The sequence below is a fragment of the Furipterus horrens genome, unplaced genomic scaffold (genome assembly GCF_987537825.1).
Source record: "Furipterus horrens unplaced genomic scaffold, mFurHor1.1.pri manual_scaffold_11, whole genome shotgun sequence".
Classification (NCBI taxonomy): Eukaryota; Metazoa; Chordata; class Mammalia; order Chiroptera; family Furipteridae; genus Furipterus; species Furipterus horrens.
The window spans coordinates 70,138,618-70,166,240 of NW_028327181.1; the positions used below are offsets into that span (position 1 = coordinate 70,138,618).

Genomic DNA, 27,623 nt, shown 5'->3' on the forward strand with positions numbered 1-27,623 from the left:
AAAATGGACGTACAAATTCAATCTATCAAATCTCCTATTTATTTTATGCAAAGTTTTTCTGGTGCTTATTAATGCCAGCTTTCCCTCTACCATTTAATCTCTGCTTCTATTTCATTCTTGGAGGCCTGTGATTATTCTAATTCAGCATTTGGATGACTTCATTTCCGCTCAAGTACACCCAGGTCAACTTGGAGAGAAAAGAAAGAGGAGGAGAAGAAAAATAATCAGCTAAAAGCTATTAAATATCAGCCGTGTGCCTCATGATTGGTTTTAAAGGCAGTGGTGAGGTTAGCAACAATCAGAAACTCAACCCTTCTGCATCTTCCTGCATATTACCATTTTTCTGGGGCTCTCTCTCTTATGGCCTCAGTGTAAATAAAGGACCAGTTGGCAGCCCACTTCTAGCTAATTCGCAAATACCAAGTCTGAATATACAGAGCTGTAAAAATTTAAGGGGTGGTAACTTGACAAATCCGGCCATTCTACAGAGAGACTAATTCTCAGAGGACAAAAGAAGGGGGGAGAAAAGGAGAAGAAGAAAAAAGAAAAGCATACACAACCCATGTAACGGGATGTCCTATTGAAGGGGTGAGGGGACGGGCAGGAATCTCCATATCAATGTTCGCTCCACAAAACAATGGAATCGGATCTCTAGGCCAAGACTAAATGAACTGAGCCTTCTCTTCCCTGAGAAACACTCCTTGCACCCACTGGCACAAGCTTGAACCATGATTTCTCCGACACTTTCAGTTCCCACTGAAGGACATCCAGGGGAAGAAAGGCTTTCTTTCTCATGCAAACAACTCCATTGTAAGTGACGTCCTCAGGGGCTGCCAGGAGGGCTCCGGGAAGGTGAGCGCCCCTCCTCTCTCCCCCACCCAGGCTCGTTAACTGCTTCCTGCCCGAGAGCTCCCGGTCTCCCACTTTAGGACTTCCTAGAAAAAAGAAAGAAAACTAAACCACACTGGGAAACCCAGTTAAGCAGCCAAGCCACAGAAAGGTGCGGCCTTGTTCTTCTACCTGCTATGAATCCGGCACTTGATTCACATTAATCTCAACGTTTTCCCAGCTTGCTGCCCAGAAGGCACCCTATTTTTCTACTTGCATTTTTTTTTAAACATTGTTAACAGAGCAATAATAATGTCTGATGCATTTGCTTAACAACAGCTGGCTATATTTTATACACTAAAAGGGAAATGGGAAGTTTTCCTAGAAACCCACTAATCTATTTCAGGAGCACCTTTTTATGGCCAAAATAAAAGGGGGGGGGCGATTCGGGAGAAGTGAGGCTGGGGTGGGTGCTCAATCTATTCGTAACTCCACTCCCTCTACAGCAGAGGCTGGTCTGTGGAGGAAGAAGTTGACCAGGAAAACACAGAACTGTCTGGCACGAAGGTTTACCTGCAAAGCTGGAGGATCACGTTACTCGTGCCTATGGGCTAGCTGCCACCTGGCCTAGACGGCTGAGGCAGGCAGAGGGGGCAGGCTCCTCCTGTTTGCTAACTGAGAAGTTTTGCACTAGGCAGCTCTGCCAGGGGTCAGAGGGCAAACAAAGTCCCCTCCCCTGTATGACACACTTCCGAAGGCAGAGACTGACACAAACCAGACAGAGAATTAATAAAACATGAGGACACTGTTGGCCTTGTTCTGGGCTATTACAGGAAGAAAATTTAAACACAAAAGTAGCCTTCAGCCTGGCCAGCCCGGAAGGGGAGAGGCAAAAGGTCCTTCCTGGTCCACTCTACAGTCATAATTCAAGGTCTGAAGAACATCAAGGCCCTCCCAAGCAAGGGCGAGCAGATGACGGGCGAGCAGATGACAGGCGAGCCCGGGCACGCCGGCCACTTTCCAGCCAGTCCACCTGTGCAAACCACTTCAGAAGACAAATGCCTCATGGGAGCTTTGATGCCCACAAAGGACAGACAGGACTTTTGTTTTCCAAGCCTGATCCAGAGAAACACGCAGCGCAGAGCTCCGTTTATCTACAAAACACATTTGGAAGCAATAAAGTTTTACCTCAGATCACAGTCCACTCTCAGGAAGATGGTAACTGGCTTATTTATTTTCTCACAAATCTCTAGCCTTCCAAGTTTCAAAGGCTTTCTAACATAAAAACGTTAGAATAAAAATTCTAGATCTTACTCTCCTCACACATCCAGTATCAAAAGGAGTATCTGCGCGGCGGCCGTGGCCGCCACCATTGTACCTGCCCATAAAACCTGGAGCTCAGAATAACAGGTGGCCAACACCTCGGAGGAGGAGAGCCCCCCACACAAGCGGAATAAATACCATCTCATTATATTAAAAAGCCAATTCATTCTGTTCAATTTTTCTCTTCCAAAAAGCTTTCATGCATTATTCTCTGTAGCTCAAGTTACTTTTCTAGGCCCACACACAACCGCAATGCAAGAAAAAGACTCCATTTCCACGAGGCTCCCCTTTGATGAGACCTGAAGAGCTGTAACTTCCCAAACCGTCTTCTTTAAGGCCTTATTTTCCCATCCACCGCAAGGAGGGGCTGGCCCAGGAAGGGGTTAAAGCCCTCCTGTCAAACCACAAATTCGGGCACTGGCCCAGAAGGGACATGGGAACCAGGGCAGCCCAGTGACAAAGGCCGGATTGTAGCAGCCCACTGAATTGGAAATGACTTGTAGGCCTAATGAAACAGAACTTTGGCAGTAAAACAGAATGAAAGGAATGAGACAATAAAAGGCTGGAACAAAGGGTGCAGAGTCGTTTCAGCTTAGCAAAATAAGCTCACTTTGTTGGTGGGGAAAGCCAAAGCCGATTAGGATAAACCAATGACTAAGCGTAAGTCTTCCAAACTAATTACACAGTTCAGCATGTGAAGTATAATTGGAAGCCTCCAGATGCGGGCTGCTTTGCTTTCACAGGAGTTACATAAAGTGCGAATTACCTCGTGAGCTCCGCACTGAGCGGCCCTAACGTCGAGGTGAACAGCTGAAAGGTGCAGGACTGCTCTGTCCGGAACAGAGCTGAGAATTCATTACGTTTAAAGGCCTCTTTTTGATCTCCAAAATCCTATAACTGAGAATTTAAGAAACTGGTACTTGAAGGAAGGGCCTACAGGGGAGAAGGAGGAAACCCATGCACATGGACTTTCTTTGATCCCAGTGCTTTTTAATTACCAGGCTGGGTTGTTCAGGCTGGCGATGGGGGGAGAACAGCAGAAGACAGGCCAATGCATCGCCAGGATCTAGAGCATCGTTTACATGTCATTGTTTGGAACGGTCTATATACATCATGAAATCATGAGCACAGATAATGTCCAATAGAGGACCTGATGCAGTAAAATAAATTAATATAGATAAACAGTCTTGATGAGTGAACAAAACCTGCTCCCTCTGAGTATTGGGATGCTTAGTGGTAAAGTGGGAGCTGAGGTTTAATAAACAGCAAAAAGAGGTGAGGGCTGGATCATACAAAAACGAGTGACTATCCAGGCTCCACCCAGCTTGGGCTGTGTGATCTCTGACAGTTTATTGACCTTTCTCAACATTAGTTTTGTCATCTACATGACAGATATTCTATCTATCTTGCCTGACAGCCTTGAGAATCAAATTTTAAAATGCGTTAAAAAGATTATAGCACAAAGCACACATCCCTCTAACTCAGAAACATCAACTCAAGGAATCTTCACAGTATAAGCCGAATTTCACAAATTCTGAGTCTTCATTAATTTAGATCTAACATATGTAATATGGAGTTGGATACACTATACAGTTTTGCTGGATCTTATTCGTAGGATAAAGATTCAAATTTATAAACAGAAGATTTTTCCAAATAGAGAATTCACTATCCCTGCATCCTAAGTCCAGAAATTAACTCCACCACAGTTATGACTGTTTTTGCTTATTATTATATCATGCTTATTACTATTGATAACACCTTGTGTTGGTTCCAGTCTATAGATAACTTAGACATCTATCTATCCACCTATATATGTATATTTAAACCACTTTCTAAATTATTGAATTTTCAAGTTTGAAAATTTCCAGTCAAGGGGCTAATAAACTGTGGCCCATGGTCCAAATGTGGCCCACCACTTATATTTGTAAATAAAGTTTTATTGAAACACAGCCACACCCAAATGTTTGCTATGGCTGCTTCTCCATACAACAGCACAAGTGAGTAGTTGTAACAGAGACTATATGCTCTGCAGAGCCAAAACTGTTTACCCTCTGACCTTGACAGCTCTTTCAATCCCTTCCCTCACACAAGAAACTGAGGCCAGGAAAGAAATGGCTGGTTAGGTGTCAGAGTGGAGTCAGACCCATCATGAGGGCTTGGGATAACTTCTACCTTCCCAATGACACCAGAACAGCTGGGGATGGCCACCCCGGTTGGCCGAGTCCTTATGCCAATGGCCACACTGCAGGATCTCATCTAAAATATATAAACAAGTCACAACATCCCTAACCGGGGGCGGGGGTGATGGGGGGGACAAGGTGCGAGAGGGGGGCAGCAGTAAATCTTCTGGGAAAAAAGTAGGAGAAAAACACAAAAGGGTTTATGTGTTATTTAAATTTGAGTTATTTAAAGCTCCCGGTGTGCAATGCCACACCCACTCCACTTACAGTAATAACATATTTAAATGCCCTTAGCTCAGCCCCATGATAGCAGTCTCACCCATCTTGATTGCCACCTGAAATAAACAGCTGCCACCTCAGGCAAGATGAGAAAGGGGGAAGAGAGAGGCATGACAGCAAGGGAAACCTAAAAAGAGGGTAGTGAACCCTGAATAGAGACTATAGGATGGAAGGTTCTAGACTTGGAAAAAGAGGAAGTAGGGTGTGAATTCTGGCTGTTATACATACAGCCTTACCTGGGTGACCTTGGCTGAGACTTAACCTCCCTGACCCTTACCGTCCACCTTCATCGAATGGGCTGATGATACCATTCCTCAGTGCAGACAGAATGAGGCGATGTACATGCAGGTTCCCAGCACTGGCCGGGCACCTGGAGGGGCAACAATCTTTCCCTTTCCTTTGCCTCCTTCCCTCCCCAAGTCCATCGTGTGGCTCGATCAGCAGTTGGAATGGGACCTAGAGTTCAGGTACTGTTATCAGACAAGCTCGGAGGGGGAGTCTGCATCCCACTCCGTCTTTCAGGGGGCTCTGACCTTGAGTCAAAGACTTAACCATCTAGAAAATGAGCAGTACCCCCACCAGCCTCCCGGGGAAGAAGGGAATGATGTAATGTAAGTCAATGGCGTGACCCGGTATCCAACACTTAGTAGGCATTCACTAAGTAATAAAATTATACCTCACTTAACTAATTTACAGTAAACCAACTGAAAAGAGCTCCGAACAACTTTACAAAGTCAGGAATGTGTGAATATACTTCATACAAGAGTGTATGTATGTGTGTGTGTGTGTGTGTGTGTGTGTCCTGGCTGTGTGTGTGTGTGTGTGTCCTGGCTCTTTCTTCCAGGATATAAACTACTGAAGGGTACAGTCAGTTTGTCAATTTGTTACCTCCTTTCAAGGCTGCTGGATTTTTTCTTTGCTCTCAAGGCCCAGAAGCAGAGTCTCCCCTCCTTTGATCACTCTGGACTCCACTGAATTATATCAGAATCCCAAGAGGCGATAGGCCCTGCCCAAGAGGACACAAATGTAACACTAACCACTAGCCAAAGAAGGATTAAGCTATTCTAAAGGCAGACCCAGGTAATAATACACAGAGCTTGTGTATGAAACAAGCTACTAAAACATGAGCACAGAGAGTGTTAGGGTTTTGAGCATTCGAAAGCCTCCCCAGTCCTTTAATGAAACACTCGGTAAGTTCGCCCATCCTGCTGGAATCCACAAATGTTACTGCAAAATTGACTGAGCGGCTTCAGACCAGACCAGGGCCACGCCAGGGAAGACAGTCTGCGGCTGCCTCCCAGACAAGGGCACAAGTGTTCTCAGCGCAGCGATCGCTGCTGCCATGGGCCTGGCCGACGCTCACAGAGCCTCCCACTGCTGGGACCCACACTGAGTCACAACTGTGTGTGTTAATGAAAAATGATGGAAAGACAGAAAGAGAGAAAGGGAGAAAGAGAGGGAGACAGTAACCGAGAGTTGGGAATGTAGAGATGTGGCAAGTACAAGCCTGTCTGGAATATGCTAACAAGCCCATCTGGACAGCATCCACTTACTTCCCTGACACCCACAAGTAGGCCCATGAGATTCCAAGGCAGGTTACAGCTCGAAAAAGAAATCCCACCTCACGTTTGCAAACACTACCCCTGGCCTGTTTTAAAGGTGGAACAGTAGCAGAGACTCGCACCCCAGAGCCTTCCATTACATGAGCTGGACTTGTCTTTTTTAATTAATTCCAATCTCTCTCCCTAGGCAGGGTGGGGCTGGCGATGAATAAATCCCCTTTGGTGCTTTCAATCTGTCTGCAAGAGAAGTATGATAACTATGACAACGTACAGGATCACCAATGCACTCAGCTGGTTTTCAGAACTGGCCGGAGTGAATCAGCCCCCAACTGGCAACGCAGGCAGGGCCCCGGGGAAGGCATCTTTCATGACAGACCTGGAAGGGCAGTTAAGTGCCATTCTGAATGCAAGACTGGGCTGGAGGAGGCTGGTTTCTCTTTGTTGCTTGTTCTCCCATCCATGCAGAAATTGATTAATACCAGAGACAAAAAAAAAAAAAAAATCTCCATTTTGAGGCTAAACAGAGGTCAGGGCACTCTTCCCAGACAGTAGCTCACAACTGGACGTACCTGGGGACAGGGTGACAGCTGCCACCATTTGGGGCAAGTGAATAAAGCACAGAATCTTCAGACTTGGCAGTGGGTGCAGTGCCTTTGTGCCACCCAAGACAAGCATGAGTGGTCAGGGGGTGGGGGTGGGGATGAATGATGGAGCTTAGGCCGGGTCTTCTCATGGAATGCAGCCTTCTGCCATGTAAGCCCTTCAGCAGGGGTTGGGGGCTGGAGGGACACAGACCGTGCGGGAGGAACTGTCTCACACCTGGCTCCCAAGACAATGCCCGTAACTACTCAGAGATACAGAAACCAGAAAGCTCAGGCTCTCCCCTGCCAGCCTCCTGGGACACAGGAGCCAACAAGGGTCAGTTCCCCACAAGCTGCCCCATTAAAGCCTTGGGGCGACAGTCACCTAAGGAACGTGTCATCCTCAGGAAGACCCTACTCTCCAAAGCACCAGCTCACCCCCCAGACTAGAAAGAGGCTGAATTAAACACAGCACCCGCAGCCACGTATCCTGTCTGTCTGTCTGTCGGTCTGGCGCACGCGCACGCTCTCCCACTCCGTGTCCTGACTGATTCGGGGCGTCCGGTGTTGCTCTCAGCCTGTTCCAGCAGCAGAGCCCAGGGGATAATTTCACGCCTGTCTCACAAACGTCTGGCAGGTACAGGCCCAGCATCCTTCCCACGTTTCCTTGGGCATTCCACAGCGGAGGGTTTGGCTACAGAAAGCCCCAGGGGGGCTCCTCTCTCAACCCATTATTCAGAAAGGCACAGAATGAAGTCCAGCGCCGACTCTCAGGCCTCTAGCAGCTTCTGTGGGAGCTCCCGCCCTGTGACTCAGTCCCGCATCCCTCCCCAGCCACTGCCACCGCCAGCTCCCAGCCCAGGCCCCACGTGGCCAGCCAATGCCAGCAACGACCGTGCTCAAAGGCCACTCTGTCTGTTCCTGCAGGCATGTGGGGCTCTGTGCCAACAACAAGGCGGGCTCTTCCATCTCAGCTCCTGCCGAATTTCACTTACATCTTGACAGCCAAGTTCAAGGACATGGTTCTTGAGGACACAGCTGTGGCAAAGGCAGGGGCCACGGCAGCCCCTTCTAAGGACTGATCAAGCACGTGCTGGCCACCCTCACGCACCGCTTACCTTGCCAAACTGCTCGAAATATTGCTTTACATCTTCCACCACTGTGTTCGCAGATAATCCGCCTACAAATATTTTCTTTGTTCTTGTGACCATCTGCAAGAAATGACAGGAGGAGGTCATAGGTTAACCAGGTTGTCTAAAGCAACGCTTGCCAAGATGCTGAAGCAAGCCACTCTCCACATTTCTCTAGGAAGGCATTTTTCGACAGATTCAGGCTGTATGGCGTGGGACCTATAGATGTCACAAGGAGCCAGAGAGTCACTCTCAGGCATAGGCCGCAACCTAAAGGCTCAAGTGTCATACAGACCCAGAGTGGACTTCAGAACCTCTTTAGCCATAATGCACAGCTTCCTTCTGACATACCAGCACTAAGAGAAACTCAAGGGTCAAAGCTATTTAAACCTAAGAGAAATGAACAAAACAGAACTACATGCACACAAATCTGCTGCCCAGAAAGTACCGATAAAAATCTGCCAATAAGGAAATCACACGTAATTCAAAAACATGTGTGGACTGTCTACACTGAGTGGTTCTGGGTGGTGGTATACGTCTGCCAACAAGACACACACAAAAACTACCCGCCGAGCTCAGTGCCCAGTCCTCCTTCCTCTGATTTCCCATGATTTACCCTGCTGCACCCACACTCAGCCAAGCCTGGCTAATCGCCAGGTCTCCACACCTCTGACCACAAAGGTCCTTCTCCTTGGAATGCTTCTCCATGCCTAAGCCTCCCATGGCAAATTGTGACCATCCTTCGAGCCCAACAGCCTTCTCCAGAATTCAAAATCTCTCTCGAGTCGTCCCATCCAGAAGCTGCACTTCCTTCTTCTGAGCCCCCCAACGCTGTGCCCATCAGCCTCTCACTGTGCTCACAGCATTACTTTCTGCCTAGTGCTGAAGTCGTCAATAATCCCGTCCTCCTTACTTCCTTCCCCACACTCCTTGCAGCACCCCGACAATGCCACGTACAGGGCCAGCCAGGCACGTGGAGCCCAGAAACGTTTGGTGGGTGCGAGTGGGGCCACATTTCAGAATTCTGCCAGTTCCAAAGCAAAGGAAGAAGGAAGCTCAATGACATAAACTGTTCAGAGCAGTAGAGACCAAAAATCTTAACGTAGGAGCCATGAAGAAAAAAGAAAACAGATTTTATTCTACAGACTTTGAGGCTATGTGGTTTTTTGTTTTTTGTTTTTTTAAGTCAAATAAAAAATTTTAAAATGCAGTGGGTACAGGATCTCACCAATTTGGTTGCGTGTAATAAAAAAACACAATGTCTTAACTCGGGAGGAACCCAGTCACAATGTACATGTATATCAAATCACGATGTGATATGCTGTAAACACCTTACATTTTTATTTGTCAATTATACCTCCATAGAGCTGGGGAGAAATGCTTGATGGGAACGTACATACAAAGAAAAGCATGATTGAAACCCAAAGAACAAAGGAAGGAGACAAACCTTGGAACACATTTTAAAAAACCCACAATGTCACGTATGTCTATTATAATCCGATACGAGATGCCTGAGTACAGGAGCCATGGTTGCCTGGGTCACTGTCGTCACCAGGACTCCGAACCACTTTGCTGAGAGTGAAAAACCAACCAGCCCGCCTCCAACAGCGGTCTCCGCTGAGGGACATCTGGGGACACCGTGGTTACGGCAGGCTGTCCTGAGGAGTGTAAAAGGCACTAGAAACCTGCCCCCGCGTCTCAGTCCAGGTGTGAGCCTGGGCGGACTCGCCCCGAGCTCTGGGTTCTGTCCTCTGCACGGGGAAGTCCTGCCCCGGAGCGCCAGGTCCCATCTAACCCTGGACACTCGTGATCTGTAAGCACAACGCCGCGAGGACGGAGACGGCTCCCAGAGGGCACGTGTGCCGCTGATGGGGCCCAAAGTGGGATATCCTTGGAAAATAATGGACTTCCTGCACTCTTTTAAGAGGACACTGCCCTGGCAACTTCCTGTTGGCTGGGAGAGCCGTGCAGTGGCTTGTACTTGTGTGGAACGCTGTGATTTACTGGTTTTCATCTCTTTCAGATGAACGGGAGGGTCAATGAGATCATGCACATGAGGATATTCTGTGAAGATCCCACCGGTGTCCACACCACCGAGCTCCAAGAACCTCTCGTTAAGTGGTGGCATCTTTTCTGCTCCCTATTGTGCATCTCAGTTCTTATCCATTCCTTAAGCCTCCCTGGTGGATCAAGGTCAGCTCTGCAGTGAAATGGCAGCAGGCCTTCTCCGGATTTAAATCTCTCCCTACACTCACTAATCACCAAATTTTACTTAACACGTTGCGTTTGGATGGCAAGAATTCTCGTCATTTGATCGTGTAATTTTAAACAATTAAATAAGGTTATTTAGACATTCAGTAGTAATTTTCCATTTGCTTTTTATTAATTAACGATAGTAGTAGCTTAATTGTTAATTTCGTGAAGTCATTTCATTAATATTAGCCATATAACCATATTAAATCTTAAAAACCTGCCGGAACAGAGGATTAAAAGGCATTTAAATACCCCAGTACACAACGTGTTAACCTAACTTTCTTAATGTATTCATTCAACAGATATGTCACGGGTTAGCTGCTGGACCTTACCTTCTAATATAATATGGAATTTAATCCACTATAAAGTGGAGATATAATAATTAGCCTACCACACAGGTTCTTACCAGAAATAAATTAAGTAACATATGCCGAAGTACCTAGTGGGACACCAGGTAGATGCTAAATACATGATCACTGTAACTGAATCCTAACTCTGTGGCTAAATTTATCCTCCAAGCTCAGGATAAACGTGCAGCAGAAAGACACCTTGTAGAGAAAACTTTGGTAAGTCTACCCTGATGGCCCCATTCCTTCCCACTATCATTTCAGAAACACTCTCCTGCGTTCTGCATGATTTCAGACGGGCAAACACTCCCAATAGTTTCATCTTAGGTTTTTCATCCCTGGTTTTCTACCCCAGCCAAGTAATTACACATTTATTAAGAAAACACTAATGTGATCCACAAGCATGCACGAGTGAAGTTTTCAACTTAAACTCAGGAGACGCATTCTAGAAAATGAGCCCCATGGTCTCACTTATACACTGTTTAGAGCCAGGTGGGTACAGAGCAGACCTTATTTATATTTCAAATGTCCACATGGACCCAGAAAATTAAACGACCAATGTGTCTTCATTCCAAATAAGAGAACGCAACAGAATGTTCATTCCCCAGTAACTGGTTAAATGCAAAGGTCCCCTCTTACACCTTCCATGGTTGCCTTGTGGCCATAAACTTGCCAAGATGGAGCCCTAAACACTGGGTGCAGACACCCAGCTATAAATACAGTCCTAAAAAGGTATTTTAAACACTTTTTTTAAAAAAAGAAATAAATAAAAGAAAGAAGGATGAGAAATCCCAGGCCCCAGACAATGAGCCAAAGTGTCCAAGTTACTAAAACATCCTCTTCAGGAACCAGCTCAGATACAGTGATGTGTCTCACTCTTCAGCAAACACTAAAGGAAACTAGTTTAATCAAAGCCTCCCAAACGTCACCAGGCTGATTTGAAGATGTGCGACACTTGGTTAGCTGCTCACCGATGACTGGGCTGAGGAGAGGGGAGCACAGCTGGAGGGCCACATGCTCAGCACGGCGACCTCTCTTGCCTGGGGTGCGCTAGGGGAAAAGGGAGTGATCTGCTTTGGGAATCCTGATGCATGCATCACTGCTAAATGGACTGTGGACTGCCTGAGGATTTGCATTCTGCAGAGGGACGCAGAGGGTTCTAGAATCACACATTCTTCCCCCCGTTTCCCTTGCATCTCCATGGCTGCTGCGGAGGGCAGGGCAGGAAAGGGACAGGGCTGGGATGTTTGTCAGGCTCTCAGGGGGCCTGAATGGAGGGCCTCAAATTCTCATCAATATTATTGCAATTTCTGTGTACATGTATGCATGTGTATTTGGTGTGTGTGTGTGTGTGTGTGTGTGTTTGGCAGTAACTCTCTATTCCCAATGCTTGAGTCTTGGCTTCCATCTGCCCCAGGAGCCATCTGGTACCCCCAGAACTAAAACTTTCTTCTGATCTTGAACACAGTGAGCCAAGGTACCCACTGGCCCCAAATCTTCACATGATAAAAAAATCCTCTCCACCCACAAGGCAGAGAGACACCTGTGTTTTCTTCCTGTGTTAGGCCCGTCGGGTAACTGTTTCCTAACCCACAGCATTCATATGACGCAGCACTTAACCACACAAGGTATGGGGAAGCCAGTCACTGCACACCAGCCTGCTCAGCCCCCACGCGCACCTGGAGGTGAAGGGCCGGAGAGCTAAGCCCAAAGTCCCTTAGGAAATCGATCTTAAGTTTCCTTCAGTTAGAGTTTTTAGTGGAAGGGTTGCAGAAAACACTTTGGTATGTGACTACTTTCCACTCTTAGAGACACTAGATACTGATCAAGGGCGCTGTGCCACTTGGGGGGCAGCCCCCCCCTCAACAGACGCCCTCCTTTTATGGTGCAGTGCAGCACTCTGGGAAGTGGTGTGTGAGGTGTGTGTGTGCATGTGTGTGCCCATGTAGGTATGTGTGTCACATGCAGGCGAGTGGGGAGTGTTCAGACTCTTGCAGTTCAATGCTGCTAAGTCTTGCATCTAGACCTGTAATTTCACTAAACATCACTGCTCTCCACAAACCGCTTGGCTCCACAGAGAAACCCCAGCGCCATTCCAGTTCAGAAAATTGCTGTTTACACATAAGAACCGGCCAAAGCCAGTTGCTATCCGGAGCTGCGAAGAACACTCTACCTTCCAGACAATGCGCTTTTTAAAAAATATTTTTTTATAGCTTCATAAATTCCCTCTTAAAAAATGTGTTGCCATCTCAAATAGTCACTCAGAGTGGGGCCACTGGTTGTATTTTTATAAAACAGGATACAGCAGGATGTGTATGTGTTTGTGTTCATATCGGGGGGGGGGGCGGTGTGCGGTGGAGAGAAATTACACTTGAAAATGAGATTGAAGCACTGGCCCCCAAATATTAGTTGCCACACAAGAAAACAACAGTGTTTCTTAATCCTGACAAATGCACGGAAAGGCAAGCCAATGGCTTTGGGAGCCTGAAGTGGGTATGAGAGAGGCCTGGAGAAATTAAGTCAACTCCTGCTATCATCGTGTTCCTGAGAAGAGTCCAAGTCGCCCTTGGTGAAAAACAACGAGCCGCGCTCCCCGCCCAGGAACACAGGCTCGCTGGCAGATGCTCTGGCATCCGTGGGAACCCTAAGGTGAGAGAACCCAGGAAAGGTGTTAGAATTCCGGTGCTGGGCGGGCCCCTGCAAACCTGACTGTCCATCCCCATGGCACAGATGGAGAAATCAGGTCCCTGTGCGATGACTCCTGTGATAGTTAAAGCCAAGGCAGAGGGACGAGGGAGAATGGATAATCTGGCAGATACCACGCGATTTCATCCCAGGTTCTGAATTTGGGGAGCACCTGGTTGTCCTGTGTCACCTGCAGTTGAGAATGAAGCCCAGTCTTTGTGTGGCAAAGAAGCTCTATCAGGGCTAACGGAGGTCACAGCAGCCCTCAACTCCAAGGCCCCGTTCCCTCGGGTGTTTCTTCCAAGCAGCCTGTCCTCTAAAATTCCTAAGTGTTCCCAGCCCCTTCTTCATCCTTCTCTCCTCCCTCTAAGCTACCATCTTGCCGCCACCGCCGCCACCACCATGTCTAAGTCCAGTGGCAAAAATCACTTAGCAAACAAAACCAGAATATGGACCAGGTACGGGGCATCTTCTCCAAATGTTTCAAGAATCACAGATGGAAAAAAGGACAGTAGTGAGTTGACAACAGTCCCTGCCAAAACTCATGTCCACCTAGAACCTCAGAATGTGATCTTATCTGAAAATACGGTCTTTGTGGATGTAATTAGTAAAATATCTTGAGAAGAAATCACTCTGGATATAGGGTGAACCCTAAATCAATGACTGGTGTCCTTCTAAGAAGAGAAAAAGGGGACACGAAGAAGGTGATGCAAAGAGGGAAGCAGAGACTAGAATGATACCAAGGGATGCCAAGAACTGCCAGCAGCCCCCAGTAGGTAGGACAGAGGCACGGGATGGCGTCTCCCTCAGAGCCTCCAGAAGGTTCTGCCAGCACCTGCATTTCAGACTTCCAGACTGCTGAACGGTGGGAGGCCACGTATCTGTTGTCCATACCACCCAGTGTGCGGTCAACATTTGTATGGCAGCCCTTGGAAACTAATCCAGAGCCCTGCTCGGGGGATGCCCCGGGTCACCCTGAAGTTGGCCTCACCTTTTCTTGGTGACGGCGGACTGAGGGTCCACAGGGAAGCTGTCCACTGACCATGGGCAGGAGTACGTTACACCCTGTGCATGTGACAGTCTGAACCCCTCCTCCTGAGGCAGGCAGGTCACACGCATCACTGCTCCTCCTTGACGGCAGGGACCACAGGGACAAGGTAAGGTGATACTGGGTCGGAGGTGAGGGAGGACAGAGAGCAAGGCCAACCCTATGGAGAAACAACCCACATGTTGCCCGAGGACCTGCGCTGCTCTGATAAAACACATCAGACGAGTGGGGCCGGAGTTTACACATGGGCAGGTTCCTACCTAACAAAAGCCAACAGAGTCCCCTCTTGAAAGCCCTGGTACCTGTGTCTCCCTCAGGCTCAGTGCGCTCCGCCCTCCCTGTGGGCCCACTGCGGGCAGGCCTGGGGCTGTGCCCTTCTCACAGGCTGCCTTACTCAGGCCTCCCATCAGTCCCAGGGCAGGTCTCAGCCTCTCTTCCACGGTCAGGGAAACTGAGGCTCAGAGATGCTTAATAAGTGTCCAAAGTCACACAGGATTAGGAGTGACAAAAACAGAGAACGGAAATCTTGCCCTTTCTATTCACCGAAGCCTCCTACACCTGCATATGTGACTAGATCATCTTCTTTCCTCCCAGCAGAACAGCACAATTGGGGACAAGAGAGGCGGGAGTGAGGAGCAAGTCTGACTCTGCCCTTTTCAATTTTGAAGCCGAGAGGCTCAAGGACAGGCCCGACACTGCGGAAAACAGTCTGGCAGTTCCTCCAACAGTTAGACATAGAGTTACTAGATGACCCAACAATTCCACTCTCGGTATAAACCCAAGGGAAATTTAAACGTGTGGCTACCCAGCACCTTCTACATGACACCTTCACAGCAGCACTGTTCGTAACAGCCAGGATGTGGAATAACCCAAATGTCCATCAATAGATGAAAGGATATATTACATGTGATGTATCTGTCCAACAGAATATTGATCAGCCACAAAAAGAAATGCAGGACTGATGCATGCTACAACATGGCTGAGCCTTGAACACACTGTGTTAAGTGAAAGAAGCCAGTCCTAAAAGACCACACATTATATGATTCCATTCATCTGAAAGTTCCTAATAGGGGAACCTATAAAGGCAGAATGTACACTAGTGGTTGCTTAGGTTTTGGGGTGGGGGGGGCGTGATGGCTAAAGGGCGCAGGTTTCTTTCTGATGAAGGAAAAGGCTCTAACAATGTCTGTGGTGATGGGTGCCCACATCTGTGAACATACTAGAAACCACTGAACTATATACGCTTTAGTGGGTAAACTGTATGGCATGTGAATTATCTCAATAAAGCTGTTTTTTTGTTTGTTTTTTAAGTAACAGGCCAAAAAGATCCCTAAGTTGAGAGTCTGAATGCAAAAAGGGCCTAAAATAAAACCAAGCGCCCAAGACAGTGTGCTCCCGGCTGCTCCCTCCACCAGCTAGTTCTGTGTGCTCGATCCACCTGCGCTTGACCACTGGACAAAGGGGAGACAGTACTGGATGTTGCCAATTGCAGAAATTAATTTAACTGCAGAGGAAACTAATTATAAATAAATACAACCCCAAATGTTGCTCAGAGCACCCTCTCCCTGTCTCTAGCTATTAGCCAGAGAGCACAGGGGTTCAGGCTACAGTTTGGCAGTCCCTCCAAATAGCTTTAAAATTGGAAGGAAAAAAATAGCCTTCCTCTATATGGGGCTAGAATATAATTTACACATAATTACCTGACAAAGTCAGGTTACAGCATTACCTCTGGTTACAACAACAGTAACTCACCGACAGGTGAAGGTGATCTTGTAATGAAATGATCAGGGCGCTTCGGCAGGGAGCTCAGACTCCCCACCCTCACCTCTGAACCCTCTGCCTGACTCCCTCCTAGGCTAATTTAAAAAATACTTCCTCTTACCCTTGTGGGAAAAGTTGCAGCCAGCAAGGCTGACCCATCCGCAGATTGCTATCAGAGAGTAATATCCTAGACGGTGCCACGCAGACTGGGGGCTGGGGGAGGTAACAGAAAAAGGTGTGGAGATGGAACGCCGCCTTGGAAAGCACAGGAAATTAAGGATCATGACCCACGCAGCAACTGATACCCAGCGAGGCGGCTGGCTGGCCATCAGCCCAATCCCAGGCCCCGAGCTGCTCTGCACCCACAGGTAATTTTCCCACCATTCCATCCTTCTCGGAGCCCCCACTCCCCGATACTCGCCACCGATGAGCTGCACTCACTGTGAGAAAGGTGCCACAGACTCCCACCAGTGCTCAAACAATTACCAATCCGTAGATGCAATTAAAACCCATAATCTTTACAGCAGCGGCATTAAGCAAAATTAAGAAAGTACGCTTTACTGTTGCTCAATGGGCCTGCAAGCCGTGCACTGCTGCCCACCAAGAGGTGCCTCCTAAGTCCCAGCAAGGGAAAGGCAGGCAAAGCAGATTCTTAATAAACCTCAGTTTTTTGACTGAAGTGGGGAAGAAGGGCCAGACAGGATGGCGGGCCGGGGTGTACTCAGTTCCTTCCATCTGTGCCTGTCACTCCAGCCATGGCAGCCCGATTCGCCCACCCAGGGTGGAATTCTTCTAAAGGCGCAGAGGATGACGCACGGTGAGGGGCAGAGCCCTAGAAGTGGTGACACGGAGGGTTTCGGGCCCCCAGCTAAAGCATCAGTCCAACGTGATTCTGTCTTACAGGAATGATCCAAGTGAAAGAACCAGAAGTTTAAAATATCTTCTTTCTGTCCACACGGTTTCGCATTTTCAAGCCCATTGCGTATACTGAGACAAATCAATACTAAATACCGACCCTGGTTGGTCAGATGAGGTTGGGTCGAGTCTCTTAACACTTCTGGGCTTCACTTTTCCCCTTTGGAATATGGCCATAAGACCCGCTCAGACTAAAACAGAGACGGCAAATGTGAAATTATTACTCGAAGAACACAGCCCTTCCGAGGTCCCTGTATCCTGCAACACAGGCACTGAGGAAAACCCAGCCCGGAGCCGGTGCCTCCCACACCAACCTTCCTGAGCGCTTCCGCCCCTGGCTCGAGCTTCCCCAGCACCTGTCCATGTCCAGGCGTAGAGGTGCCTGAGGCCCTTCCCACCAGCGTGGTCAGGGTAACTGAAGCCAGGCCGGGTGCAGGTCTCGGGGTTTATGAACACACAGTGATGCCGAAGCACTGAGAGCAGCCCTTCCTACTTCCCAATCTGCTTCTTTCCTAAAACATTTCAGGTCACCGGGGTAGCAACTACCAGAGAGATGCTTCCTACTCCAAAGTTAAGTGTTTCAGAGTTTCTTGGAGCCTGAACTAAATACCCACTCCTTTTCCTGCCACCCTGGAGGGCCTCTGTGTCCCCCACATGACATGAGGACACCTCAAGGGGTGGCTGAGAAGCCGTGTCAGAAAGGATGGGCACAGGCTGTGGGTTAAGGAAAACCCACCTCCGGGGGGTGGGCACCAATGTCTCCTGAGGAAGATTGCCCAAGAGATGACTTCTAGAGCCTGCCCCTCTGTAAATGGGGAGCCATCTGCAAGATGTGAGGCCCCTTGTCATCAGCCAACAACGAAATGGCTCTTTGAAGGAGAGAGAAGATAAAAACTTTGCTGGTAGGCAGGCTCTGAAGCCAAGGCGCCCATCCCCCAAGCCCTCCAGTTGATTTCATGAAAAGAGCGAAATGGCAGCCTTAACACTTAGCCTTGATTACCTCCATTAACATATTTTAGATGCACATGGCAATCAGTTCTTGATGAGCAAGTTTTACCTAATCCACGGAGCTCAGGCAGGCTGCAGGTTCACTGACACTCCCATGGTGCAGCGGTGCTCAACCCTGCCTGCACCTTCGAATCACCTGGGGAGCCATTAAAACCTGACACTGGGCCCCACCCTCGGGGAGTCTGATTTCATTGGTCCATGGAGAATCCCCCAGAAGATTCTAATGTGCAATCAGGGCTCTAGCTTCTGCCATCCTAAGGGAGAAAAGCAGGGGGGGGGGGGGCGGGGTGGACACTTCAACAAAGCAAAAATTCTTTTTCATTATTATCATACTGAACAGGGGAGGGAAAAGGCCACAGAAGAGCAGAGGAGCCTGGGACTTGAACCCAAAGCACGAGGATTGAGTCCCAGCTTAGCCACCTCCCTAGCCGTGTGATTCTCAGCAAGTCATGTGTAGAGTGGGGGCAATACCTATTTCTCTCGGAGCTGCTATAAGCATCACAAGAGATAAGTATGTAAAAGCTACTGGTACATAGTAGGTGCTCAAAAGATGTGGGCTGAATCCCAGAAGAGCGAGAATCATGATCGAGAGGGTAAGAGAAGATAAATGCACAGGCCTTACGCATGATTCATTCTCTCGTCAGCATGCTTTGAGGACCCACTAGGGGCCGAGCACTGGGCTAGGTTCTGTAGATGTGAAGTAAGATGCGGTTTCTGTATCCAAGGTGCTTACAGTCAAGTAAAAAGCCGTATAGTGGGCTTTCAGGGTACTGGGCTGGGCATGTCTTCAAGGGGGGGCTTGAGGGTCCACAGGGGCAGCCAGGAAAGGAAGTGGAGAAGGGCCTCCATGGCTGCAGCATTGGCAATGGCGGCTGGAGGGTTGCAAATGGCTCTGAAAGACTGAAGCACGGGGTGTCGATGAGACGCAAGGAGGAGAGGGGCTGGGCAGGGAGGCCATGCTGGGGAGGCAAGGGAAACCTCCACAGGGTTGAAACAGGGGAGCGACTCTTCAATCAGGCCATTAAAGAGAAAAGCAGGGCCCTGGGAACGGCGGGAGGGGGTAGAATGGGTCACCTTAATGCTTAGATGTTGGCAAGGCGGCACAGACAAGAGTGGCGTCAAAAGCATGACCCGGGAGGAAGGTACCTAGACACCAGTCCTAGTGACCAGTGTGTGGCCTGGAGTCAGCTCCCCCACCAGCAGGTCCCTCCCTGCTCTGCCATTCTACTGTTCCAGAAACATCCAGGGGGTAGGAGGGAAGGTGGGGGCAGGCGGGCAAGGCATAAGGAGAGATAAGCACATTGCATCCTTGGCGTGATCGTCTTTGGAAACACTCAGCCATCTGTTAGGTCATAAATTTCATCTGTCAAGAAAAAGTTCAAATCCCTCAGGCCCCAGCATGTGCTGGTCTGGCCCCCTGCCACCTGCCACAAGTAACTTCCTCTGGAGGAAAAAGGGGGACCCAAAGAAGTGCCTGCAATGCAAGAAGGAAGCAAGATAATCACGAGCCAGTCTTGCCACCTTTTATTAAATGTCTCACTTCTCAAGAGGTGGAAGGTGATCTTTCTAAACCCAAAAGGGCATTGAAGGCTGGAAATTCTGGAGATGAGGGTCCAGGTTCCAACCCCAGCTCTGTAGCTGGGAGGAGAAAGAGGAAGAACTTGGGAATGTCAATTCTGTCACATATATACTAGGTGACCCTGGCAAACGACTGAACGTCTCTGAACTTGAGCTTCTCCTTCTACAAAATGGGATTAAAGGAGCTAACACATGACATGTACTTAGCACAGCGCTAGAATGACAGATACACAAAGTTCCTCTTCTTCCTCCTTCCCACGTTTCCCTTCCCCACCTGAGACTTCACTGATACGTTTGGCTCTGGATGGGGATCAAACCTTCCCTGCCTACCCTGCAGACTAAACAACAGAAGGAAAAGCACTTGGAAAAGGCATGAAGCACACTCCATAAATTTAGTGACTAATTATTATCAATTCTACTAATTATTATCGATTCTACTTCCCTCAGATTTCTTGGACACCACCCAGATTCAGACCACCCCCAGCAGCAGTACTAGGCAACCACAGTATTTCAAGGGTTGAAGATGCTCCAGCAAAAAGGACACTATCTCAGCACAAAACAGTGTTTTTACCTATCTTAACCCAGGCAGCCCTTTACCCTATATAACAGGTTGTTCCAAATAAGAAAGGTTATTCTCTAAAAACGATTAAGCCGTCCATGCCTCAGAGGTAGTATTTCTCTGCTCTTCCAATATCCTAACATGTCTGTGCTCTCCTCATGCCAGTAACATATTTCTATAAATTGCCACGTAAAAGAAACCTTTATTTTCCGAAGGGATCAACAGGGAGGAAAATGAAACAACAGTCGCAGCAAAAATGTCACCAATCAAACAGAACTCAGGCTGCCAGGAACTTTGCTATACATGTAATGTTACAGATGTTTTATAGCCACGATGTCTGTTCTATTTAAAATACTTGCACTAGGCCACCAAACACGGGAAAGAGAGAAAGAAGAGATATGTTCCCCAACACGTCCAACCCAGCTAACTGGTCTGGGCTGGCTGTTTATTGAGGCAAAGAGGTAACTAGGGACCCGTAGCTGTTGGCGGAAACGTGGAGGGCTCATTTTGTAGTTCACCCTGGAGGGCTGTCAAATCAGCCAGCAAACGGTGCACGGTCTCTCCGAAGGGCACTTCTGCCTGCCAGACCAGGATCTTCTACGGGGAATTTGCCCTGCACCTGGCAAGGGCTTAATAGAGCCTAGTTCCCTTTCCTCAAGGAAGAAAAATATGCCCAGTTAAACCGCATTATTCCCTCCACAAACACTCAGTGCCTGCGATGCACGAGGTACTGAGTGAGGGCCTCAGCCCAGTCAGCTGTGGTCAGGACTGCCACCCCGCCAGAGTGGAAGCCTCATAAAGGAAGGGCATGATCAGTCCCCCCACCCCCACCCCAGAGTGGAAGCTTCATAAGGGAGGAGCGTGATCAGTGCCCCCCACCCCAGAGTGGAAGTTTCATAAAATTAAGGACTTCTGTCTGTTTTGTTCACCACTGTACTCCTAGCATCTAAAAGGATGCCAGGCACACAGTAGGCACTCAATAAATATGAGTTGAATGAGTGCAAGAATATTTTCCGCTCTGAATTATCCAGTTCGTGGATGACTCAAGGTCCCTGCGCACCTCCTTGTCTCCTCTCTGTCCCCTTGGGTAATTCCAAGCTGTCCTTGTTGCTAAGCTGACATAAGTGCGAAGAAGATGAAAGGCCTCCTTCCTCAGAAGAACAGCTGGCCAAAGTTCTGTTCAAGGGCCACAGAGCACACAGACACGGTGTCGCAACTCAAAGGTCCTGTCAGACTGAGTCACACAAACCTTCTCTTCCTATTTGGACAAACACACCTGGTCATTTGGTAGGGGCGCCTTTATACACAAAAAGGACAATTGGTGACTGTTGATGAGAAAGCACTTGAAAGGTCCAGTAAAACAGGCAGGGGCCTGAAACCTCTGGCAATCACACATTCAATGATAACGTCCAGGGTCTGTGTCAACGGCCCCTCGATAAATTCCATTCGACATCAAACATTAATGACTACCTAGTCCCCGCCAGGATCCAGGAGCCCAAATGAAAAGACTTAATTCTCTAACCTTAAAGACCTCATATAGGCCTACCGAAAACACAAAATAGCAAAAGTATGCAAAACAGACAGAGGGAAATACGATGGACTCTGTCAGGACAGTCAGAGAAGGCTTCAAGGAGGAGATAGATGCCAGACTAGGGTTTTGAAGGATGAGCAAGAGTTTTCCAGGAAGACAAGAAAGGACAGGTGGAGTTGTAACAGCATGAAATACCATTGTTTGTTTCAGGCACTAAGTCTGGTACAGCTAGAAACCAAGTAGAAAGGGGGGTTTAATGGAAGATAAGGAAGGGGGCAAGGGTTAGACCCCGAAGAGTCTTGTAGACTATAACCCAGGAGACTGGACTTCATCCTTAAGTAGCGATTTTAAGTAGAGAAATAGCATGACCAGCTTCTTGTTTTAGATAAGTCACTCTGTACAGAGTGTGTGACAGTTAGAGGCTTATCATAATAGTCCAAGATGAAGGGACCCTGAACTAAAGCAAGGATCTTTTGCATAACAAAGCAGGAAAAGATTTAAGAGAGAGCAGGAGACAAAATTATCAGTACTGGTTAAATGGCCAGTAGCAGAGATGAGGGAGAGGAAGGAGTTTCAAATTTATTGGGTGGCTGACTCAATGGCATTGTCTCCAACTGAGATAAGGAATGCAGAAGAAGCAGGTTTGCAGAGGAACGATAAATGTTCGGTTTGGGTACATTAAATGTCCAGTGCCTGCGGGACCATCTGTGTATCTGTTCTGAAGCTCAGGAGAAAGATCAGGGCAGATGACCCAGACTGAACTCACTGATGTCTAGGTAGCTACTAAAATCGTGGGAGTGGGTGAGATGAGAGAGGGTAAGGTAAAAGCAGGGACAAGGACAATTTCAGGAGGAATCCCAACATTTCCTGGAAACCCAAACCAATAGCCAAAAACCAGGAGAAAAGCAAGAAAAAACTGTTTTACCAATTTTGGCATAGAGCCCCCTGTTTTATGCCCCTCCCCTTGAATTTAAGTCAGCTTGTGACGCTTCAACCAAGAGAGTACAGCAAAAGGCATGTAATGTGACTCTCAAGGCTGGGTCATAAAAAGTACTGGAGCTTCTAGCTTGTTCTTTAGAACAATCATAATTGGAGCCGTGAGCCACCAAGTAACAAGTTCAACTACCCCAAAGCCGCCATGTTGTAAGGAAGCCCAGCTATAGGGACAGACCACATGTTGGAGCTCCATTCTTTGAGCCAGCCCTGCCCAAGCACCAGACACATGAGTAAATAACCCTTTCGATGACTGCAGTCCTTTGCCATCAAGTAATCATCAAGATTTCAAGTCTTTCCAGCGGAGGCCCTGAACATGGTGAAGCAGAAACCAACTGTGTCTGCCCTGCCCTGTCCAAATTTCTGACCCAGTGATTCCCTGAGCATAATAAAATGGCTGCTTGAAGCTGCTAAATTTGGGGGCAATTCGTTCCAGAGCAATGAGAACCATAACATTCAAGTTAGGGCATTTCAAATGGAAGGGAATGGTCAACAGTATCCAACAACATAAAGATGTTTAGAAAGGTGAGGAGGACCCAGTTCTCAGTGTCCTTGGATCCAGACCTCAGCCACATACTTTCCTTGACCAGTCTGCGTCCTTGCAAGACCAGCATCTGCGTGCAGCTCATCAGCGAACTCCAAGCTGCCGAAGAGCCATTATCCAGGGGTGCCCTGGCAGTCCGTGGTTAGCTGTGCGTATTCATTTGGGGGGGAACCTTACTCTGATGGCAACTGGCACTGAAAACACACCCATGAACACCATAGCGGCCCCATGGCATGCTGCCATATGCTTGCTGTGGTCAACTGGCCCTTAGAAAAGTAGAAGTCTAAAAAAGTCAGTTTTTTTTCTGAGAGAAACCAGTTTCTTCCCCAGGCAGTGGCACCCAATGCATCTAATGCAATTATCGTTGTAAATATCAGTAGTGCCGAGCCACCTTAAAGCAGGCTAATAAGCAATCTGTTTTAAAAGCCCTTTCTTGCCGTTGGCCAGAGGAGTACCTCTTCCTGAGTAAAAATCTGGATTTTTAATACTCAGGATACATCTGAAACTATGATCACTTCGCACAGTTGTTTCCAAGCGGCATCTGCAGCTCAGGGCAGCTCACTTCCCTTCCAGCCATCAAGTCTCTGGATCTCCAGACTTGCTGGGAAATACAGCATTCCTCTCTCCGGCCAAAAATCCTGTCCCTCTAAAGGGCTGCTTGGTCTTCCATTCTGTTCCTGTTACTCCCAGGCCCTGACTCCCCTACCCCTTCTTTGTGTGCCAAAGATGATCCAGTTCAAAGGAATGTGTTAAAACACAGAAATGGGCCACCTGGGACCCTGCGGCATGCTCAGTCTGCACCGAGACCTGGAGATGAAATAAGATCCCGTGGTACAATTAATTAGCCCAGACTTGATCTTATCAGACCTTTTCTTTTGCAAAATCTCATCAAAGATTTGGCTTAGTTTTAACTCTCCCTTAATCAATACAATTTCTGAGCAGCTACTTGGAACGAAACCCTGTGGGAAAAGAAATGGGGGGTAATACTGGGACCACTGTCCCAGGAGTGGGGCGAGGAAGACGGACCCTCTGCAGAGACATCAAGTTTTCAAGCTTCCAACCTTTGCTACCAGGTTCCAAACAGCCCCTGCAGCCCTGCTTCGCTGCCGTCCCTCTACAGCGTGCACTCCAGCCACGCTGCTCTGACCCGCATTTGCACATCCACGCCCCCAGACCTTCATTCAAGCTGCCCCTTCACCCAGGAACAGCCTCTGGCCTTTTTCGCCTGTCACAAGTCTCCCAACCCTCCTCTCAGTCCAAATGTCTCTGTGCAAATGTTACCTGCACCACGCCGCCCGTGGCCAATCTATTTAAAAACTGCATCACCACCCCACACCCAAGCACTCCTCAGACCTCCCAGCTTCCCTTCTAATACATTTTATGATTTACTTACTTTATTTATCATCTATCTCCTTCCCAGCAGAAAATAAGCCTCATGAGGTCAGGAATTTGGTCTGCTTTGTTCAGATTATATTCCCTATATACCTGGGTCTTAAGTGACATTCAGTAAGTATCTGCTGAATGGATGAATAAACACGCTACGGCATCCCTGCATCTCCCTTCAGTTACCATCACCGACTCCTTCCTCTACACCCGCACAGGAGACAAGGTGTTCCTGAACAGTGGCACTTGATTTCATTCTGCTTCCCATTATCACTAGATACTTACCTATTAGATTCAAGTTCGTTGCAGGAAGAGACCATGTTTATTCATCTTCGTATCCCCCAAAGCATTGGTGCCGCTCAGGTATACAATCTACTGAATCTAACTTAAAAATCAAATTGCATGGAAAATAGGCAAAGAACACACAGCTAATATAATATATACCCAAGTGATTCCTGTTTTCCTCCACGTTCCTTATGAGGTTCGTTGTGTGTGCAGAGCACAGTGCAAGCACTTCTGAAAATATCAAGATAATTAAGATACACATGTACAGTGTCCCAATATGACAGCTACTGGCCACCTGTGGCTACTTCAACTTAAATTAATTGTCATTAACAATTCAGTTCCTCAGTCGCCCTAGCCCCGTTTCAAATGCTCATTCACCACGCTCACTGGACAGCATGCAACATCCATTTCCTTAGTCATGGAAAGTTCGACTAGACAGCAGTGACATCGACAGCCCTTGCCCTCAATGTCTAACCTCTAGTGGGGCACATGGGACAGGAACCAGAAGAACCAGGAGGACCGATGTGCTAACCAGCCATAGGGGAAGCGAAGCAGCAAAGGGCTGGGCACTGAAAGGAGGCAGGCGTCACTCCCTGCGGGAAAGGGAGCAAGCAAAAGGGGCCTCAAGGCTGGGGTACAGATACTTGAGAGGACCCTTGAAGAATGGGAGGGGTTTCTCAGCAAAGGAAAAGGAGGTCACTGCATTGAGAGGCTCACATCCCACACAGAGGGATTCGGGGGCACGCTCCCTGGAGCAGAGGTGCATGGGGATCTGTGTGACGTGAAGCTAGAATTCCAGGCTGAGGACCACCGCAGACACCCTGGCAGTCGTGGGCAAGGTACATGTGTGTCTGGAATGAGGGGAAGCAGAGAGAAAGCCATGAGGAACTAAATGAGAGGGCTTGGTGGATGGTGGCAGCATGACTAGAAATGAGGTACTAGACACATGGCAGTAGCATGTATGTGACCAACAACCAACTAACCCTGGGGTGACAGAATGCTCAAATTCAAAGCATCCAGGGTGTGGGCAAAGCAGAATCCCCCTTAGATTTTAAACAACTAGGAGGCAGAAGCCATGTTCAGTCAGTGTTTGGGGATGGGGGGCTCATGGACTAACCACACAGGCCACCACATTTCACTCACGCCACGATGACCAGATCCCACGTCAGTCAGCCTGTGGGTGCCATGTGCTCCTCAGCTCTCTCCCACTTCGCTCCCACTGTTATGGGGCCAGAAAGATGTGGGTCTTCTGAGCATCTGCCCTGCTGGCCAGCACCGCTCCTAGACAGAAGTCTGGATGGCTCTGCCTCAGAAGCTGCCGCTTTGAAGCCCAGGGTACATGCTCTGCTCAAGTTCAGCAGGCCAGCCTCTCTGTCCCTCCCCGGCCACCCACTGTGGGTTAAAGACTTATTTATGCACACTCTGGGGGCTCAGCATGGAACATTTCCAGACATAGAATGAAGTCTTAACCAGGTGCTTAAGATGCAGGGCACAATCTGGTTAATGCTACTGTAGGGCTGGCTCCACGAAGCCAGGTGCATTTCGGGAAAACAGCTAATAATAAAAGAAGGGGGAGGACCGAGGTGGGAAAAGTCAACCTGGCATTTACCTGGGAGCGTCCTCCTCCCCACCCCCACAACACAGGCACCTCTGTGACAACTTGCTTCTATCTCCAATTAGCCTGTTTTCAGCAGCCAATACCCAACATGTTAGGCCCTCTATTCAAGAGCCTTTTATCTAACATGCACATACTTTACAGAAAAGAAAAAGACAAAAAAGTGAAAGGAATTCTAAAGTGGCCAGGCCAAAAAACTAAGAGGATTGAGGGTGCTGTATTCAAGAACAAAGAAAATTCTGGAAACCTCCTAAAAGGACCCTGCCTGCCTCTTCCTATTAAGCAATCAAGAACTGACAGAGAGCTGCACATGTAGTCACTGAGGAGTATAACAGGCTGGGGGCCACACCAGGGGCCACGCTCCGGTCCCCACAGCATCCAGCCTTCCCCTTATCGCCAGCCTGCAGGATGGACCGAGGCCTCTGCCTGTTTAAAGGAGGGACAGTGGGGATGGCTAAAAGGAGGGAGAAACCAATCCGAGAAATAACTTCCTGACAGGCCGACAGCTGACATTCTTAAGTGAACACAGGATGTGCCAAGAAATGATCAGGCCTGGCTTTTCTCTCCCTGATAGATGACAAATAAAAAAAAAAAGAAAAAGAAAGAAAGAAAAAAGACAGAAAACAAAAAAATACCCACAGCCGTATACATCTCATAAATCACAACTTTTATTGAAAGCTTTGCCACATAACAGCAACAGTCAAACTGAATAAAGACACCTTTCTGTAACTGGACATCTCTCCCAGCCCAGGATGGGCAGCAGAGAAAGCTGAACTGCGAGACAGAGAAGGGTTTGGGGAAAGAGGAGTCAGCAGTAGAGACAGGTGGTGTTTTTTCTCCATTAGTTTCAAAACACACGCATCTAGACACTCGGAGGAGCGGGGTGAACAGAGAGCAAAGGCAAAGAGTGAGGATATCGGGTTTTGTCCTCAAGGGTGTGGGATGGGCACACCTGTGAGGAGATCGAGTGGAATAAGTAGTTGGGATGGGGGCGCAGAAAATGGAGAATGAAGGCAAAGCAAGACGGCACGTCCGTGGCTGAACCCCATCAGAGGAACGTCAGGCTGTGGGCCAGTCGGTCATCATGGCGACACTGAACGTGTGAAATCAGCCCAGGCAGTCACCACAGGTGACACTGTGGTCCTGTGAGTAGGAGAAGAAGGCAGCTCTACTCATTTTACCATCTCACTTGCTCCAAGTTCATTGCAGAAGGGCATTGGTTTGGGCTAAGTCCT

At 48.2% G+C, this 27,623-nt stretch overlaps 1 protein-coding gene across 8 annotated transcripts in view; it reads right to left on the reverse strand.

Annotated features, from left to right (window-relative positions):
• MSI2 (musashi RNA binding protein 2) overlaps nucleotides 1–27,623 on the reverse strand; it is a 371,942-nt gene that overhangs the window by 238,411 nt on the left and 105,908 nt on the right. For all 8 annotated transcript variants that reach the window (XM_090257700.1, XM_090257694.1, XM_090257698.1 and 5 more), the window contains exon 6: nucleotides 7,872–7,964. In XM_090257700.1, coding sequence (XP_090113826.1) covers nucleotides 7,872–7,964 — 93 coding nt within the window. The remainder of the gene's footprint in view (nucleotides 1–7,871; nucleotides 7,965–27,623) is intronic.